Source organism: Chiloscyllium plagiosum, chromosome 2, assembly GCF_004010195.1.
Source record: "Chiloscyllium plagiosum isolate BGI_BamShark_2017 chromosome 2, ASM401019v2, whole genome shotgun sequence".
NCBI classification, from domain to species: Eukaryota; Metazoa; Chordata; class Chondrichthyes; order Orectolobiformes; family Hemiscylliidae; genus Chiloscyllium; species Chiloscyllium plagiosum.
Window position 1 is genome coordinate 116,570,837 of NC_057711.1, and position 20,182 is coordinate 116,591,018.

Genomic DNA, 20,182 nt, shown 5'->3' on the forward strand with positions numbered 1-20,182 from the left:
TTCGATTTTGCCTTCTCTCTTTCAAACTGCAGACTGAACTCTACCATATTATGATCGTTGCTTCCTAAGTGTTCCCTTACTTTAAGTTCTTTTATAAAGTCTGGTTCATTACATAGCACTAGGTCCAGAATAGCCTGCTGCCTTGTGGGCTCCATGACAAGCTGTTCCAAAAAGCCATCCTGTAAGCATTCCATGAATTCCCTTTCTTTGGATCCACTGGCAACTTTGTTTACCCAGTTAAGACCATTAAATATCCAATTAACCTGCTCTTGAATTAATTAAAATGATTTAAATAAGGCCCTGCTTATTTAAGTGAGTTCCTCCTCACTTCTGGTGCTCCATCTGACCCACCCACATGTCTTGAGTTTCCTCTGAATGGTCCCTACCTCTGCAGCCTCTCTCAGCCCGTACAATCGTTCAATCTCCGTGATCCTGACTCTGGTGCCTTGCATACACCCAACTTCCCTAACTCAATCTTTAGCCACTAAGATCTTAAGCTCTGCATTTCATCCTCTCCTCCTTTAAGATAGCCCTACCTGACCAACTCTCTACTCATTATCCCAACCTGACCACTGACTCCCTACCAAATGACCACATCCTGACCCATCATAGCATTCCCCCCACCCCAGACCTTCATCGCCAACCTATCATTCAAGTAGCTTCTCTTGACCACCTCCCTACTGCTTTCTGTCCCAACACAACCCGATGATCCAAGCTGCCCACCCAAAATGGCCACAACTGACAAACCGTTGACTACCTCCCAACCTAACACCACCTGCCCACCTGACTACAGTCCCTGACCCAACCACCCACCTATCTGCCTACTTAATCCCTACCTCCCCCAAAACTAGTCACAACATTTAAAACCTACCTTCAGAATCTCATTCAAAGTATCTAATGTATCAAATTATCTAAAAGGGGTCTATGTTCCTTTCCTTTCCCCACCTCTACTTCACTTTCCCAGAAACCTAGGGTTGCTGCCCTGCACACTTCTTTGCCAATGGGGATTGGAAGATGCTGGAAGAAATATGAAAACATCAAATTGGCAGAAAATCTTTCCAGCAACCATCTGCTCATCACTGCCACCACTTGGAAGATCTGGCCTATTGTACAACTATTATAATACTATGTGAGCAAATTTGAAGCTTATACGAATGAAGGAGAACAATAGGATAGTGTGGGTCAAAATTACATTCCCTATCCTGATTATGGGCTGCGGTAAAATGTTTTTCCCTCATGTCGCCTCTGGTTATTTGTTTTGTTCTTCCACTTTCCGACAGTGGGAATTGTTGCTCTCATTTCCACACTAAGTAATCTAATCTAATCTAATCTAATCTATATCCTCTGTCCAGACCTCTCCTGATTTTAAACACCTCTATCACATTCACTTAAGGTCTTCTAAGGAATGCACAATGGCTCTGTGCAACTCAGTTAATCCCACTTCCCCCGTCATCCCCTGTTGCCCTGCAAGTGCCTATCCAATTCCTTTTTAAAACGATGATTGGATCTGCCTCCACAACCATCTCAGGCAGTGTATTCACATACTAACCAATCGATTAAATCATTTTTCCTCATATCACCATTGGTTCTTTTGCAGCATTACCTTCAATCCCTGTCCTTTGGTTCTCAACCCTTGCATCAATGGGCATAGCTTTGCTATAGGTAAAAACCCTCCTCTCATTTATCATCCACTCCATCCTCCTCCCTGACCTATCACCTTCATCCCCTCCCCCACTCACCTATTGTACTCTATGCTACTTTCTCCCCACCCCCACCCTCCTCTGATAGAGGTAAAAACAATGACAGCAGATGCTGAAATGCCTGTAATCCTGATGAAGGGCTTTTGCCCGAAACGTCGATTTTACTGCTTCTCGGATGCTGCCTGAACTGCTGTGCTCTTCCAGCACCACTAATCCAGAAATAGCTTTGCTATATTCACTCTCCTCAAACTTTTCTCGATTTTGAAAATTTCAATCAAATTTCCTCTCCCTGTTCTCTGTTGTAATACAAAGAATCCCAAACTCTTTAGTCACTCCATTAAAAACAGATGTCACCATGTAGTGCTGGGTACCATGATAATAAATATTTTCTGTCATTTCTCTAATGGCTTGACATCTTCCTTAAAGAGTGTGGGGTCCAAAACTAAACATAATGCTTCACATGGAACCTAATAAATACTTAATCAAGTTTACTGTAGCCTCTTCACTTTTGGACTCATTGCCTCTAATTATAAAGCCCAAGATCCCACGTGCTTTTTAACAGTTTTCTCAAACTGACACAAAAGGTTCCTGCACCCCTTTAAAGGTGTGTCACTTCATTCACAGAAAAGTGAAAGGCATGGTGGCTCAGTGGTTAGCACTGCTGCCTCACAGTGCCAAAGACCTGGGTTCGATTCCACCCTTGGGTGACTGTCTGTGTGGAGTTTACATGTTCTCCATATGTCTGCATGGGTTTCCTCCCACAGTCAAAAGATGTGCAGATTAGATAGAATGGCCATGATAAATTGCCAATAGTGTCCAGCAATATACAAGTGAGATGAATTAGCCATGGGAAATGCAGGGTTACAGGGGCAGAGTAGGAGTGGGATGCTTTTCAGAGGGTACAGTGTGGTCTTGATCAGCTGAATGGCCTGCATCCACACTGTAGGGGTTCTGAGTTGATTTTGTGAAAAAGGTCAAACTAAACACTCGTTGAGCCGCAACTGTAGTATTGTATCTGATTCTGTGAATCACTCTTCAGGAAGGGTGATAGAGAAAAGATTTGTGTGAACAATTCCTTGGAGAAGGGAACTTTTTCAAAATCATTATGACATTTATATAGAATCATCGAATCCCTACAATGCAGATACAGGGAGCACAGGGAGAACATGCAGGCTTCACAGACACTCAAAGCTGGAATCCGGGTTGCTGGCATCATAGGGCAACAGTGCTCACCACTGAGCCACTATGCCACCTCCATTTTAACTGAACAGATGCAGAGAAGTTGTTTCCTATTGTAGGAGGCTGAGTAACCAGGGGATATGGATCAAAAGTTAAATCAGTGAGGGGCATAATCAGGTGGTGTCGGGTAGGGGGAAATGGAAGGAATTCTGCAGGAATTTGTAATCTGGAATGTGATGACTGAAAGGGTGGTGGAAATATTTAAAAATAACTTTCCAAAGTGAATTAGGTAAAGACGAAGGAAAAATCTGGAGGGCTTCTATGAAAGAGTGGGACTAATCAGAATTACAGGGCTACATTTTCTTTCCAATTGTAAAAGGTTCAATATGAAACAACATGGGACAGGCTTGTTTTTAAATTCACTTTTCAATTGCACTTCTTGGAAAGTTAGATTCATTATTACAAAACAACATCCCAACCTATTCAAGTCCAAAGTCAATGGATACACATCCATACACATGTACGGTGTCTGATCTCACCCTCATGTCATGGAGATCTTTGACAAGCAGCTCCATTACAAGCTAGTGTTCAAACGGAAAATGTTTACAGACACACTGTTTGCAAACTTGACACATCCAAGAATGCCTTCCTTTCAAAGAAAGAAAACAGTTGACTGAAAATCCAAAATAGGCATTAAAATGACTGATTTCATACAGGACTGTTGAAAGTGGGACAAATCCATTGATACACAATGATTAAATTAACAAAGAAAACTTTGATTAAATAACTTAAAGAGTATTTTTAAAAGTAAGCTTTCAATGGTCCCACAAAAACAGTTTCAGGATCTACATTCTTATTGCGTGGATGATTAAACAATTAACTTTTGCCATTTAATATTGGGGGTTGGGGAATAAGAGAGGCTGCATTAACTCCAGATCAATTAAGCTCTCACTAAAGACAAATGAAATTCCATGCATTACCTTCTCCATCAAGACTAAAATAGCTCCTGGTTCCAGATAGCAGCTCATTCTTTCCCTCAGTTGTATCCTGCATTGTTCCAGAGGATGAAACTTCTTGTCCTATGTATTTTATAGCTGGAATGGAATTACGAGCCTTCTTCGAGGGAGACGGCCGCAATGCTGTGTTAGTGGGAAAAAAAAACTATTGGATCTCACTTGAAAGACAACTTGAAGTACATACTTAATTCCACTTAATAAGGCAGCATTGAACGTGTTGCATTCTTGAAGGACAGACAGCAGTTCTCACTACGGTCATTTGTTGAGAAATGCAAATGTAAAGTTTGCTTTGTTTCTATCTGACCACAGGGCTGCTCTCTCAACTAGACAGAGTGCGGTGGTGGTTTAACTGGAGAGTCACCATACCCTGTGAGGTGAGGGGAAAGGCTGAGAAGGACAGTTCTTCACAGGAACCTCAGCCAGGGCAGGAATTGAACCCTCACTGTTGGCATCATTTTTCATTGCAAACCAGCCATCCAGCCAACTGAGTTAACATTAGCTTGCCTTTTCTTACTTAAAGACTTGTAGAAATTCTCACCATTTATTTTCATATTTCTAGGCAGCTCTCTCATATTCTAATTCCTTCTGCAACATTTTTGAGACAGTTTTTCTACTTTTCACAACCTGTTCAATTTTCTGACCTACCACTTCATTCAGAGATTTGCACGGTGTTTCTTTCAAATTGATGCTATCCTTAACTTTCTTACTTAGCCATGGGTCACTCAACATTCTTCGGGCCTCTCCTTTTCACTGGGACAAATCTTTGCTGGGGAGTTATTTAATATCTCCTTACAAGTCTGCCACTGCATGCCTACTGTATCACATTTTAACCGAGTTGCTCATTTTAGTCAACTCGACAGTCAAACCCTTATTATTATCTTTGCTTTTGTTTAAAAAACTAGTCTTTAACAAATCACTTGCAAACTGAATGTGTAATTTGAGCACATTACTGTCAAGGTTGTCTACAGGCCCCTTATTTTGAGGTTATTGATTAATCCTGCCTCACTAAACACCTTGTCTAAAACAGTCTGCTCCCTAGTTGGCTCTAGAAAATACTGCTCTAAGAAGTTATCTTGAATACACTCTGAATTGATTTTCCAGGCTAACTTTGTCAATCAGAATTCCCCAAATTACATGTACAATACAAAGTCCTCCATGATTACTCTTCGCTCACATCCCATTTATTTATTCTGGTATACACTGTCCTGCAACATTGGTTAGTGGGCCTATACACTACATCCACAAGTGATTGCTCACCTTTCTTGTTGGGTTGCTAGATAGGATAGATTACAGATGTTGGAACTGTTCTCCTTGCACAGATAAAGGCTTAGTGCAAGTCTGTTAGAGGTTACCAAATCATGGGTAGAAAGGGAGAAACTGCTCCCGCTTATAAAAGGAACAAAAATGAGCTGGCACAGAGTAAGTGACTTGCAAAAGAAGCAAGGTTAATATGGAAAAAAAAAAAATCAGCATGTAGTTAAGATATGGAATGCACCGCCTGGACGTCTGGCGGAGGCAGTTTCAACTGAGGCATTCAAGAGGGCATTGGTCAATTATTTGTATAAAAATGAAATGCAAAGTTTTGATGTAAAAGCAGGAGATTGGCACAAGGAAATGATGCTTATTTGAATAGCCAGTGCAAGCACGATGGGACAAATGGCCTCTGTTGAAATAAACTCTGAGAAAGCAGAGAAATAAAGTCAGTAGCTATCAACATATTTAAACTAGACAGATTGCAACGAACCATTAAATATTCATCGGTACTCACACAGGGTCTTCTTAAATACTCGACTACTCATAAACTTTAAAAAGCGGTCAGCGTAGAATCCTGGTCTATGGACTGAAACTGAGTCCTACGGCAAGAGAAAAGGGAATTATGTACGAGCCATGTCTCTCCAAAGTATTGTAGAATTGTCCCTGAAAAGGCTTGGCAATCAAAGAAAGTGACTGCATCGGTGCTCCAGTAGATTTTGCTCAGCACCATTTTTCTTGACATCACTACTATTTGCGAACATATACAGCACCACAAGGACACTCTGCCTCATCATGCAATTTTCCCTCCTTCCTCCTCAGAATAAGTAATTTATTACATGATTTCTGATTTACAGCATCCGCAGTCTTTTCAGTTTTTAATTTATTACACAGCCTGCTTAGTGCCAGGTTTTTGAGAATGCACCAGCCTTTTGTTAAAGCCAACTGAATTTGTCAGTTGACAGCTATAAAAAAAGTTGTACCACCAAGGCAGAACCTGCCTGTCCACTTTCCCTCATACTTCACAAGATGCTATCATAATAAAAACCTGGAATAGGGGAAGATAGTCTGAAGGTTTGCCCTCATTCTCTATGGCACTGTGTGTGTCAATGTACCTTGGCAATGAACCTTCACAACTAGATAGTTAGACTTTAGTGCCTAACACAGTGCCAAGCAATACATAGCTGAGCAACATGGCACGATGAATTGCTTTAATGATATCCTGAAACAGATTATATCTATTAGTCACTCTTATGCACTGGTTGTCAGATATTACGGTGCCAACAATCTTCCAATCTCAGCCAGTCATAGCTCAAGAACATATTTCTCCTTATACAGCAGAATCATGATCATTGTTCGGAACTAATCCCTCTCCTGTTTCTGAATCTCAATCTGCATCAGTTGAATTGTGGAGACAGCTTAAAATTCTAGATACAATCTATTAGGTTACAACCTTCGTGATACTAACTCATACCAAAACAATCCATATTCAATTTATCCTTACTAAAAAGATGCACAACCTTCACTGAAGTCATAGCTATGTACTTGGAACATCGGAATGCAATGTTCAACATTTGTTAAACTTTTGAAAAGTGCTATTTTTATCATAGATAAGACTCGTCTATTTTAAATTGGAAAACAATAATGTAAACAAGGCACAGGATGTATTTTGAGCACATTAAGCCTATATGAAGTAAGAAGAGCGAAAAAGTGCATTATTACATTTCACCTCACAGCATGTCCCTCTCAAGCAAGACAGAGTATTGCTCAAAGATTATAAGTGTAAAGAGTTACTAATGAATCTAATCATAAATTCAAAAACTTTTTTTTAAAAAACCCCAAAAATAATGTGTGTGGGGAACTCATGACAACAGGGAGTGGTTGAGGAGACAGAAGCAAACATTAAGATAAATACAAGTGAGAAAGGAAATATGTTGGTAGGAGAGATGAAATAGGGGTGAGAGGAGGGTCACATGCAGTATAGACCAAATGAACTGGAATGTGCTTTACATTCTAGATAATGCAAGAAGAAATGTGGCACATTTACAGATGTTTATCAAATTATTGCTTTCATCTTCTTACTATTCAATACTAAATTACAAAATGAAAATACACTCTTTTTTTCAACGTTTTCATTCCCTTGAGGGCCACTTTCCCTTAGCTGCTACTGTTAAGTAATTACATCTTTTCATTTAATGTTACTTTAGTCATAAAAATAAATTAAACGCAAACATACTCCATCATAGACGAGTGCTTTCCAAGAGTGTTCCAGCTTCTTAATGAACCTTATGGGGAGAAGTAAATTAGTTAAGTATTTGAAAGCAGAAATTAATTGCAATTACAGTTTGTTTTGAACCTGTAAATTAAAAGTGTATTCCATCTCTGCTAAATGACATTTACAAAAGTGATTTCTTACGCACCAGATGAGAAATAAAGAAAACTAAGGGATGGAACAGCCAATTTCTAACCACAGTCTGTTTCGAGCTCCCAGTTTATTATTAAACACGGTTGGGATAACATACTAGCTACACATCGAAAATTCAATTTCTCTGGCTCCAGCAATATACCGAATAACCTTGATTATCCGAACGAGGTGGTTGGTGAGTATTTTTTTAAACAAGATTTTTTTAGATTACCGACAGTGTGGAAGCAGGCCCTTCGGCCCAACAAGTACACATCAACCCTCCGAAGAACAACCCACCCAGACCCATTCCTCTAACTAATGCACCTAACACTACGGGCAATTTAGTATGGCCAATTCACCTAATCTGCACATCCTTGGACTGTAGAAGGAAACTAGAGCACCTGGACGAAACCCACACAGACATGGGGAGAATATGCAAATTCCAAACAGGCAGTTGCCCAAGGCGGGAATTGAACCCGGGTCCCCGACGCTGTGAAGTAGCAGTGCTAACTACTGAGCCACCATGCTGCCTCGTAAACAAAGGAAACCATACTGAACATAATTACATAAAAAAGCATGTTTACAGAGCTTTTATTTAATTCAATTGATAAAATGTGTACAAGCACTGGATATTGCTTAAAAATTCACGATATTTTAAAATAAAATCACTTTTTGGCTAGAGCTTGACTGAAGTCTGAAATTTTTCACTGACATTTTCCACAGTTTTATCCCGATCCTAGACAGCAGCCAACATCTTTCTGTTTGGTGTTGTCCTACCATCTAGACTAACCAAGCTTTATCCCTTTCTCCTCAGCAACCGCCGAGCCATTAGAGAGAGGCACAAAATACAGGGGGAGAACAAGAGAGGGGTAGATATTTTCGCTGACTTCAGTTTCTGTCTTCACCAATTTTTTTTAAGAGGATAATGTTTTCCTCATGTTTCCTCCTGTTTATTTCACATTTGCTAACTCACTGCAATTTGCTCTCCCCCACCAAAAAAATTTTCTTGTCAGCTAAAGATATTGAACTACTTTTTGTTTGGGGAAAAAAAACTGTCGTCATGGAATAATAGGAGGAAAAAGCAACGGAAATGAAAAGTGCAAGTGCATTTTTTTTTTGACTTAACTCTTCAGAGAATGACCTGAAGAAAAAAAATTGTTGGGTTTGCAAAACGGAACGAGTCACGCCTCGAGTATATACTTGAAGTTAATTATTTATTAAATCATACTCGCGTCTATATTCCTGTTCAAATTTATAAAATGATGCATTAAATGGATGAGGAATAGAATGTTTCTATTTCAATTGAAATGCATATACTGGAACCTTGAGATCTTGTTAGGATAATCCGAATTTCAGATAATTGATGTTTGGATAACCGAGGCTGTTCAGTACTTCTATCTCTGTCTCCCTGCCCTAACGTAGCCCTATGGAGTCTCTTGCTGTTGGGCACACATGGACTCTTGAGGTAAAAATAACCACTTAACCCCACTTCGCAGGTTGGAACTGAACTCAGTGGGGAGCAATCCAAAACATTGGTCCTAGATATGGGGTGTGGAGATGGTGGGGCTTGTTTTTTTTTAAGAAAGGGAGGAGGAAGTGCTTTATATTCGGAATCTGAATCAAACATTTGACTTCAAATGAATACTCAAAACTAGTATCCACCCATTTTCCGAATGAAACCTTCAAGACACAAGTAACTAACTTGTGGCTATATTCATAATCCTCACTTACACTGGTATGAAAGTCCTGTCTGGGACAGTGAAAACACCAACAATTCTCACAGAAGGAAACTAAGCTGAAACATGCAGTCAATACCTGTAAGACTGTAGAATGTCAATAATGGCCATGTAAAGTAGAAGTCTCTCGCCTTTATTATTTTTGGCTGGTATACCACCCATTCTGGAAAAAGAAGACAAGAACAATAAGAAATAGAAAACAAAGAATGGCTTAAAAAAAAACAAAGAGGGAATGGGTGTCTAACTCAATCTCACTCATTACCATTCATGGTTAGAATTACTTTCCAGGAATTATCAGAACTATATTTAATATAGCGGAAAGCCCTGAACTCTGGATTAAATACACTCAAAGGTTTCATTTTGGAACATAGTTCTAGATATCATTGAAATTTCAATGTATTGGTTATAAAGACCAATCAGGTAGTGTCCCCTCTATTCACACAGTAAGTTCCTTGGAGCCTGTTGGATTACAGCTGACACCTATTGTAGTTTCGTCCATCACTGCCAGCGATCTAAATGCAATGCTGCATCAACATTTCTTGAACAGTTATGCACTGGGTCATAGTAAATTGCCAGATTCTACCATTCATCACCACCCGTGGTGCGATGTGCCATGTTTTTGAAGCTTGTACACTTAAACAGTACAGAACTAACAGTTCCTTTAATATCGCTGAGTCAAAATCCTGGAATTCCCTCCCAGACAGCATCATGGGTTAACCCACAGCACATAGACTACAGCGATTCAAAGAGGCAGCTCTCCACCACCTTCTCAAGGACAACTAGACACCAGCAATGAATGCTGGCCCAAGTAACAATGCCAACACGCCAAAAGAAATTCCCATGTGGCAGCAAGGTTTGAGGTCAAAAGAATGTTTGAATCCAATTTGCCAAAAGACAACTGCAAGGTGGAAATAGCCAACTCATGGCTATGCTTTATACACAAGCATCACCTTCACTGGTATGAAAGGCCAATCTTGGATAGAACACTTTTTAAAATCAACCACGATCTGATTGGTCAGAACAGGCATGTGAAGGTGAATGACCTCATTTTGTTTGTGAACCCAGTGTCAGCAGGCAACGTTCCCAAATGGATTGTGTTATACAGTGTCTTTAAAGTAACAAATGTCCAAAGGAAACACACGTGATAAAATAAATATCCAACAGTGTCAAAGGGCAGCATGGTGGCTCAGTGGCTAGCACTGCTGCCTCTCAGTGCCAGGGACCCAGCCTCAAGCGACTGTCTGTGTGGAATTAGTACATTCTCCCAGTGTCTGTGTGGGTTTCCTCTGGGTGCTCTGGTTTCTTCCCACATTCCAAAAAGGTGTGCTGGTCAGGTGAATTGGCCATGCTAAATTGCCCATAGTGTTATATGCATCAGTCAGGGATAAGTATAGGGTAGGGGAATGGTCTGGGTGGGTTACTCTTCGGAGGGTCGGTGAGGACTTGTTGGGCCGAAGGGTACGTTTCCATACTGTAGGGACTCTAATCTAAAAACCGTGATAGAAGACTGTGGAATATCCAGATTTTGAAGAAAGCTTTAATAAACAGAATAGTAGCAAGGTGGAAGCATTTAAGAATGATGTTTCAGAGAATGACCAAGGGGCTGAAAGTTTGGTCACTGGTGCTACAGTGAAGAAGATATAAAAGAGATAAGTCCAAGGAAATACACATGTATAAAAGTGTTAAAAGACAGTAGGGGTGAAAAACAACAGAGGTACAAAGATAAGAACTTTGAATTAAATAACGTTAGATAGAAACCAGCGAAGGTGACTGATGACATTATCAGGTTGATATCCTGATAATTCTAAAGTTAATAATCTGTGTACGGATGGAACTTGAGAGACTGATAAGGAGGACTTTGTCTCATCACTAGATCCATGTCAGGCAAGGTTGATCCAATTAAACTGTAAAAATCCATTTAAACAAAGATTTTATCACATCCGTTTGCATTGGAACAAAGTGGGCCATTTCCCCTTGTAAAGCAACTTTGAGGTGGTATATTCTGTTGCACGCAAGATCATTTTAAAATGTTATCTTAAAAACAGAAATATTATATTCTTAATCAGGTTATCTATAGCCTCTTTTGACCATGATTCAATCTGGGTAGTTTTTTCCTATCAATTGGAGACATGTCACAGGAAGCACCAGTCTGATGACAGTGGATTGAGAGTAGGATTCTCCATTCACAATATCAGGAAGCACCTACTGCATGATGCTATATCCTGGAGATTCACACAAATCTAAGCTAGCCATCATCAATATGTTGTTCTTCATTCTTCAAATACACTTAAACCAAGCTTTGCAAATGTATAAGTGGCCTCCCAAAATGGGAGAAAAAAACATATATAGCACTCTCCCATTGCATCAGTTTTTGGGCACAGATGGCAAATCTGAAAAAGTAAAGCAGCTTCATTGCTTCAATGAAATAGATTCAATATGGCAGCGAAATTAAACTAAATAAAATAACAGCATTTTAATCCTTTAACTTAATTTCTATGTAATGCAGAATTCAGATTTATATAAACTAACTTAAAACTCTTAAAGTTACATTTAAACAAGTGATTTATAAAAACGAAGTCAATTCTATGGAATTGACTTGATAAAGATTAGAAGGGACTCTTTGAATAATAGCTATTAGCATAAGCACACAAGCATTCATGCAATGAATAAAAATTAATGCATCCTATCTATTCTTCTAACTCCAAGCTTAGCCAGTCTATCATTTAACTCCTTTCTTAAAACTTCCAATGTGCATAGAAATAAAATGCTAAATAAAATCAACTGTTTATTACTGGTGTCTGAATTTTCAAAAATATCTAAATATTACAAGTTTATGTTTTATTTGCTTATAACTCTTGTTTGACTCATCATTTAAACAATACTTTGGATCCAACTGATCCTTGATACACCTGATAAGACTTCCATTTGAACTTGCTTCTTTTCAGACTTTATATCCTTAGCTCTCCAATTGTTCTCACAGTTCATCATCTTCAGATAGGAATTATTTGTGTTCGCCTTCCACAAAAAGTTGAACACAATCAGATACTTATTGTTTCCAAATTGATCGGCACAATCAGGAACAGTTAGATCCTTGGTCAACTGAAGAATAATGAGGTAGATGATACAATTCATCAGGCAGGCAATCAGCAGGCAGTGCAGTAACAGAACAAGTAACTGCTTTGATTGGGAGCTGTCCTTGGCTTTATCTGTTAGAAAGACACTGTTCCACAAATAAAGTGATAAGGAAGGCTCATGGAGCTGGTAATATTTCAGTACCATACTTTTCCTGATATGAATTTGGAGATATCTTTCTAAAAGAAAATGCTGTTCTATGACTGTTCTATCAGAGTAACAAATACTGCATAGTGCTATCAGCTGAGCAAGGAACATGTTAACTCTGCTCGTACAATGACATTTTAAAGATAAAGGTATTGATGCAAATGCACAAGTTCTTACAGATTCGACACTGTGTCAGACTCCAATCTCCAAGTCATAAAGTGGATATGGAGGTACTGAAAAAGCTACTAAAACAAAATTTACAAGAGCGATACCAGAACAGAGTGTTACAAATGATCAGGAAGGTCCAAACAAACTGGGAATTTATCTTCCCTCTTAAAAAGCAGCACATTTGATGGAAAAACTAAAGATGTTCCCACTTATGCAGGAAGTCCAAAAGTGGGGGCCAGAAATAGAGGATAGTCACAAATAAATCCAAGAATTCAGGAGAAATTTTACCAAGAGTGGTGAATGGAACTCACGCAGTGCTTCAGTTAACTGATTGAAGAGGAAACAGATGAAGACATAAGGGAGATAGAAATAGAAAGATAGACAAAAAGGAATGGGAACATCAGTAATTCAACAGCTTTATTGTTATTTTCAATTAAAAACTAAAATCAGCCTTTCATTCCCAGTTTATAAAATATCAAATTCTGAAATTGCCAAGGTGGCATTTGAACCGTGAACTAGGAGGTAAAACCTCACAGCTGCCTCCCAACTACAAGCCTGGGACTCCACTGCTAACAAAGTAATCAGTTTCACCAAGGAGAACAATAGCCAAGGAAGAGGGCACTAACACAACTTACATGTCATCTGTTCCAACAGATTCTCCTGATTTGGTTGCACCTTGTATAGATTCCAAAGCTGTGGAATACAAGACCTTCTGCACTCCCAGGCGTTTCCCATCTGTGGTCATCTGGAGATTTTCTGCTTCTTTTTCCTTCTCTTTAACGGCCAGGTCCAAGTTATGAATTCCCAACAGTAAACTGTAGTCCATGATTTTGAAACTTTCCAATACCTGAAAGCATAAAAATGCCCAATTATTACTCAGCTGCAGACGGAATCAATATTTGGTATAATTTACTGAGTCACACAAGTTTGAAATCACTGGGTTAGTAGCAATTTCAATGCCCAAAAGGGAAAGTGAAAACATCGGAACACAAAGAAGAATTAAAATACCCAGGAATATTTACACTGTTAAGTTATATAGCACTCTTCACAGTGTAAAACATCCCAACATCCTTCACAGAAACACGTTAAAATTTGACACTGTGCTACAATTTAATGAGACAAGAGCACCAGGAGTAAAAAGCTTGTTTAAAAGGTTTACAGGGAGAATCCCAGAGGTAACTGGAGAACATTTTGGAGAGACTCAAAATATGAACAGCACAGCCTTGGATCAGCTTAGGCTTATGGAGGGTGACAACGGGTGACCAGGCAAAGAGCACAGGAACGAAATGGTTGCCTGAGAGTTTCAGCAGCAGTTGAACTGAGGCAGTGAAGAAAGCTTGCCATGAAGAATGCAACAAATAAGCCTTTTTGAGCCTTGGAATAATCTGGTAAATGTTAATTGTGCTTTGAACATCTCCTTGAATTGCTTAGGAGAATGCCAACACCACTTTCTATAAACACTGACAGAATCAAATGTCTCCTGAATGGATATCAACACAGCTCCTTCAAAAAGGAAGTAAAACTTTTCTTCTTCTCCTACCTGTTTACTGTCAAGCCTCATTGTCATTTTCTCTCCTTTAAGATGTTTCCCGAACCCTCTCTCCTGGAGCAACTTGCCGGTTACCTCTCCCTAATGTGTTAAATTTTGCCAGATTTTTATTGTCACCTATTTTCAACATGAACTTTGAAATATTGCTCGCTTTTGAAATATTTCAAAAAATTCAATTTAATCTGGACAGCTAGCAATCAACAATCCTTCACAGGTGAAAGGAATATGCCATTTATTTTCTTCCTCAGTGACGAGATCCTGACCTCAACTACGAAGGGGAAGCCAACAATTAAACTGTCCAGAGGATACAAGTGTATTTAATGAATGCCACAGACAAAGTGTCCTTAATGCTCCTTTGCTAAGTGTTGCCATTTTGCAAATAAAGCAAAATTGTTTTTACCAAAAAAAATCTCTTTACAGGCAAAGGATCCAATTTCAGCCTTGAAAATGTTGCCAGTCTTGTTTCACCACTATGAATGAAATCACATCACCTTTAACCTTCAATTTCTTTTTCAAAAAATGTCACAAAAATCACCTATTTTACAACAGCTTCCACTTTCCAGTTTCTCCCAACAACTGTGTTTGGGGCAGATTCTCCTCTTCAGAGGAGCATGTTCTCCACTCTCAGATTGTTAAACTTCTGCTTTCGATCCCAATGGTCTTCCTGTTGTTCATCTGTTGGAATGGCACTGCCTCTCATGGATGCTAGCAATATCATGTTAGCTTTCTTTCTCCATCCTAAGTGAATGCGTTAAGCCCTGCCATTGATCAGTGGAATTGGGGTTACAATCCTCAATATCTATGTGTTGTCTCTGATGTGCAGTGTCCAGAATGGACTGTAGGCCATAGATGCAGTATAAACACAAGATTGAGGGGTGATCCGACCACAAGTATCTGATTGTGTTGAAAGGTTTTTGGAAGGCGAACATAAAAATATCAAAATGGATTCATGGGCCGAAGGACTGAACCAGCTTAATGGGTTAACTAGCCTCTTGTTTCTGTGCACCTCCTACAGCTTGAGTGGTTTGATGATTCCCCCCAAAGCCTGGGCTTTGTTGCTGTCGCCCAGACACAGGTATGTGGTAGATAATAAATCAGAGATGAACAAGCAGCTAGAGAGAAGCAACCAGAAGTTACTGACAGCAAAAGCAATGATGCATTACAACTGTGATTGCAGATTCTCAAAAGTGCTTCATTGGTTGTAAAGGTGTGACATTGAGGACGTCAAAGATGCTATATAAATGAATTTTTAAAAAATTTATAACAGGAATGGGGGGGGGAAATGGGAGGAGGGTAATCTAAAAAGAGTGCAGGGCCAGGGAAAAAGGAGCAGGCAGATGGAGAATGAAAACCAGCCATGATGGAAGGTGGGGGGGTTGAGAGTGAGTGTGAGTGTGTATGTGCATGTGTATGTGGGTGTAGCGTGTCTTAAGTCTGTGAGGGGGTGCATGTGCGAGTGTGGGTGTGTGTGTGTCTGTATCTGTGTCTGGGGTGGGGGGTTGGGAGTGTCTGTGAGAGAGAGTGTATATGTGTGTGCGTGAGTGTAGAGTGGTCTGTGAGGATGCATGTGAGTGTGTGGGAGTGTGTCTGTAAGAGTGTGAGTGAGTGCCTGTGTGCATGTGCGCGGTGTGCGTGTATAGGAGTGTGTGTGTGTGCGTGTGTGCGTGTGTATATAGTACAGTGGTGGTCACCTGTCGTGTGACATGAACCCAAGATTGTGGTTGACGCCCTCCCTATGGGTATGGAACTTAGCTATCAGCCTCTGCTCGGCCACTTTTCGCTGCTGCCTGTCCCGAAGTCTGCCTTGGACGATGGTCACCCGAAGGTCCGAGGTTGAATGCCCTGGACCGCTGAAGTGTTTCCCAACTGGGAGGGAACCCTCCTGTCTGTTGATTGTTGAGCGGTGCTCATTCATCCATTGCCATAGACTTTGCTCGGTTTCCCCAATGTACCTTGCCTCAGGGCATCCTTGCCTGCAACGTGTAAGATAGACAATGTTGGCTGAGTCACATGAGTACCTGCCACGTACGTGGTGGGAGGTGTCCACATGTGTAATGGTGGTATCCATGTCCACACTCTGACACATCTTGCTGTGCCTACCGTGACAGGGTTGTATGGAGTTGTCCTGAAAGCTGGGCAGCTTGCTCCAAACAATGATCTGTTTGAGGTTTGGCGGTTGTTTAAAGGCAAGCAGTGGAGGTGTGGGGAAGGTCTTGGTGAGGTGCTCATCCTCATTGATAATGTGTTGCAGGTCACGAAGAACATGGCGTAGTTTTTCAGCTCCTGGGAAATACTGAACAACGAAGGGTAACCTGTCAGTTGCAGCACATGTCTGTCTCCTGAGGAGGTCATTATGGTTCCTTGCTGTGGCACGTTGGAACTGGAGGTTGATGAGTTGGGCATCGTACCCCATTCTTATGAGGGCATCCTTGAGTACTTCCAGGTGCCCGTCACATTCCTCCTCATCTGAGCAGAGCCGGTGTATGTGTGGGGCTTGTCCATAGGGGATGGCTGTTTCAATATGTTTTGGGTGGAAGCTGGAGAAGTGTAGCATTGTGAGGCTGTCTGTGGGTTTGCGGTAGAGTGTGGTGCTGAGGTGTCCCTCCTTGATGGAGATGCACGTATCAAAAGAATGAGACAGATAGTCGAGAGTAGTCCATGGTGAGTTTGATGGTGGGATGAAATTTGTTGATATCACTGTGTAGTTTTAGCAGTGACTCCTTACCATCAGTCCAGAGGAAGAAAATGTCATCAATGTACCTGGTGTATAATGTTGGTTGGAGATCCTGGATAGAGAAGAAGTCTTGTTCGAACCTGTGCATGAAGATGTTGGCATATCGGGGAGCAAATTTGGTCCCCATAGCTGTTCCATGTGTCTGGATAAAGAACTGGTTGTCAAAGGTGAAGACGTTGTGATCGAGGATAAAGCGGATGAGTTGTAGGATGGTGTTTGGAGATTGGCAGTTGTTGGTGTTGAGTACTGAGGCTGTTGCCACGATGCCATCATTGTGGGGGATGCTGGTGTAGAGTGCGGAAACGTCCATTGTGATGAGAAATGTTCCCAGTTCGACTGGTCCGTGGGTGCTGAGTTTCTGTAAGAAATCTGTAGTGTCACGACAGAAGCTGGGGATCCCCTGTACAATAGGTTTCAAGATGCCTTCAACATAGCTCAAAAACTGCATGAATTCATGTAAGACTCTGTGATCTCACTTTTTAGATTAGAATCAGTCTAAACATTATGGCACAGACAGGGAACACAGGGGGCTAACACCTTCAACACATTGTCTGGCTAACACCAATTGTTACAGTTAACCTGAGAATGTAACTTTTAAAAAAACGTTTTGTGATTTACACATGAAAGAAGTGAAACGATCATGGTATTTGAACAGATGAAAGACTCAACAAACAATCAAGGTATTTTTCAATGTATAACTTCACTTACATCACACTGTAAATTTTTACTATAAATTTTGTGTCTTACAATTGTGTCCTCCAAAACCACCTGATGAAGGAGCAGCGCTCCGAAAGCTAGTGCTTCCAATTAAACCTGTTGGACTATAACCTGGTGTTATGTGATTTTTAACTTTGTTCAAACATGATTGTTCTTTGAATAATCTTGCAAGTTACTTTTGAACAGGCAAGCAGTGGCTTTCAGACAGACCACAAACTTTAAAGTACCCTTCTATTCCAGTCTCCTACCACTCCTTTTCAATTACAATTCCCATGACCTGAACCTTTTAATGTTTAAACAATCGCATCTTTCTCATTTCAGTTTACTTTGCAGGCATCACATTTTGCAACAAAATCCATCATTCAGAAAGGTCACTAACAATATACTATGCACAAACTTATATCCCAACACCTACACGATTCAATTTAATACTATAAATCTTTAAATGCATCAAGCAAACAGATCAGAATGCACATGAAATTGTACATTGAGCACCCAGAGTGCTCATGTGGGATGAATGGCACAGAAAAGTTTTGCGTTCTCCTCTCATCTGACAGGGAGAGAGAAGGAACCACTTATGTGTACAGCATGTTTCATAACATCCAGATGGCTAAAAGAGCTTTACAGTCAAATTAAATCTCTATCGCAATGCACAAGGTTCTCTAAAATATGTTTGTGTCGAGTTCCTTAAAGAGGGTTTGTCAACCTTCCAGGCATTTTTGGCTCCACAGCAAGCAAGTTTAAACACCTTAAATCACAGAAATAAAAAACTGATTTTATTTAGTTTTATTTTGCGATTGTTTATCCATCAGTTCAGAAAACACATGAGCTGGGTAGAAGGACACTGTTTGACAGTCAAGGATCACCCAAATGAATCATGAAACACGTTCCTTTCCTCTGAGCGAGAGAATAGACCCCTTGACTTGGTAATGGGAGGAATGTGGAGGGAACCCATGTGACAAATCTCTGATTCTATACCCAGTTGGAATGCGGGGACTACAAATACAGCTAGCAATTTCAAGTGAATGATTAAGGGGAGTTAATTCCAGAACTAGAGGGCATAGGTGAGAGGGGAAAGATATAAAAGAGACCTAAGGGGCAACTTTTTCACGCAGAGGGTGGTACATGTATGGAATGAGCTGCCAGAGGAAATGGAGGAGGCTAGTACAACTCCAACATTTAAAAGGCATCTGGATGGGTATATGAATAGGAAGGGCTTGGAGGGATATGGACCAGGTGCTGGCAGATGGGATAGATTGGGTTGGGATATCTGGTCAGCATGGACAAGTTGGACCAAAGGATCTGTTTCCATGCTCTACATCTCTATGACTCTATAATTGTAATGACTTTTACCACACTGGTTTGGATGCCAATAAGGGGGTGGCACTGTGGCTCAGTGGTTAACACTGCTGCCTCTCAGCGCCAGTGACCCAGGTTCAATTCCAGTCCTCGGGCAACTGTCTGTGTGGAGTTTGCACATTTTCCCCTTTTCTGCACGGGTATCCTCTGGTTGCTCCGGTTTCTTCCCACAATCCAAAGATGTGCAGGTTAGGTGAATTAGCTGTGCTAAAATTGCCCATAGTGTTCAGGGATGTGTAGGTTAGGTGCATTAGTCAGGGGTAATTATAGGGTAGGGGGGAATGGGTTTGGGTGGGTTACTCTTTGGAGGGTCGGTGTGGATTTGTTGGGCCAAAGGGCCTGTTTCCACACTGTAGGGATTCAAAGACTCAAGCTGGCTGTTATTATACCATGCTTAGTTTCCTTTCCTTGCCAATGGGACAGAGTTAAAACCAACCCTTTTAATATGTAGGAGACACTGAAAAACTGAGATACCCTCTCTGGACAGGTTTTTCTAGATCGTAAAGCACTGAAACATACCATTTGCAATCAAGTCTCAAAGTTAGTCAGTGCTGTCCTTTCCTCCTCTCGTATCTATTTTGAAAAAAAAATGAAATTCCTAATGACCCAGATTTTGCAATGGTAAATATTGAGTGGAGGTGGTTCCTTCTAACCTAGAAATCTGGAGAGGAATAGATATATTCCTAGTCTAACTCTTGCAGCAATTCAGGAGGCAAGCAGTAATTTGGCTTTTATTACAAGAGGATTCGAGTAGTGGTGCAAAGAAGTCTTGCTTCAATTGTGTAGAACATTGGTGAGATGGCACCTGGAGAATCCTGTGCAGTTTTGGTACCCTGTGCTAAGAAAGGATAAACTGATGACAGAGTGCAGAGGGGGTTCACTAGATCGATTCTTGGCCCATCTGATCAAGATCCCATTGTACTGAGATAACCTTCTTCGCTGTCCACAACACCTCCAAAATTTCATTTGTAAACTTATTAAATACTGGGCTAACATCTAATTGAAGTCAAGCATTGTTCAGAATGCGAATGATAAAATTTCTTTATATTTCTACCCAATGTATTCTGTCCCAAGGTGCACAAAGCTTCAA

At 40.5% G+C, this 20,182-nt stretch overlaps 1 protein-coding gene across 7 annotated transcripts in view; it reads right to left on the reverse strand.

The window, feature by feature from the left end:
• The window catches only part of LOC122563264 (phosphatidylinositol 4-phosphate 5-kinase type-1 beta-like), a 159,054-nt gene that overhangs the window by 27,013 nt on the left and 111,859 nt on the right, over positions 1-20,182 (reverse strand). For all 7 annotated transcript variants that reach the window (XM_043716969.1, XM_043716929.1, XM_043716910.1 and 4 more), the window contains exons 8-12: positions 13,369-13,580; positions 9,366-9,449; positions 7,383-7,431; positions 5,664-5,748; positions 3,860-4,018 (exon numbers count right to left, since the gene is read on the reverse strand). In XM_043716969.1, coding sequence (XP_043572904.1) covers positions 3,860-4,018; positions 5,664-5,748; positions 7,383-7,431; positions 9,366-9,449; positions 13,369-13,580 — 589 coding nt within the window. The remainder of the gene's footprint in view (positions 1-3,859; positions 4,019-5,663; positions 5,749-7,382; positions 7,432-9,365; positions 9,450-13,368; positions 13,581-20,182) is intronic.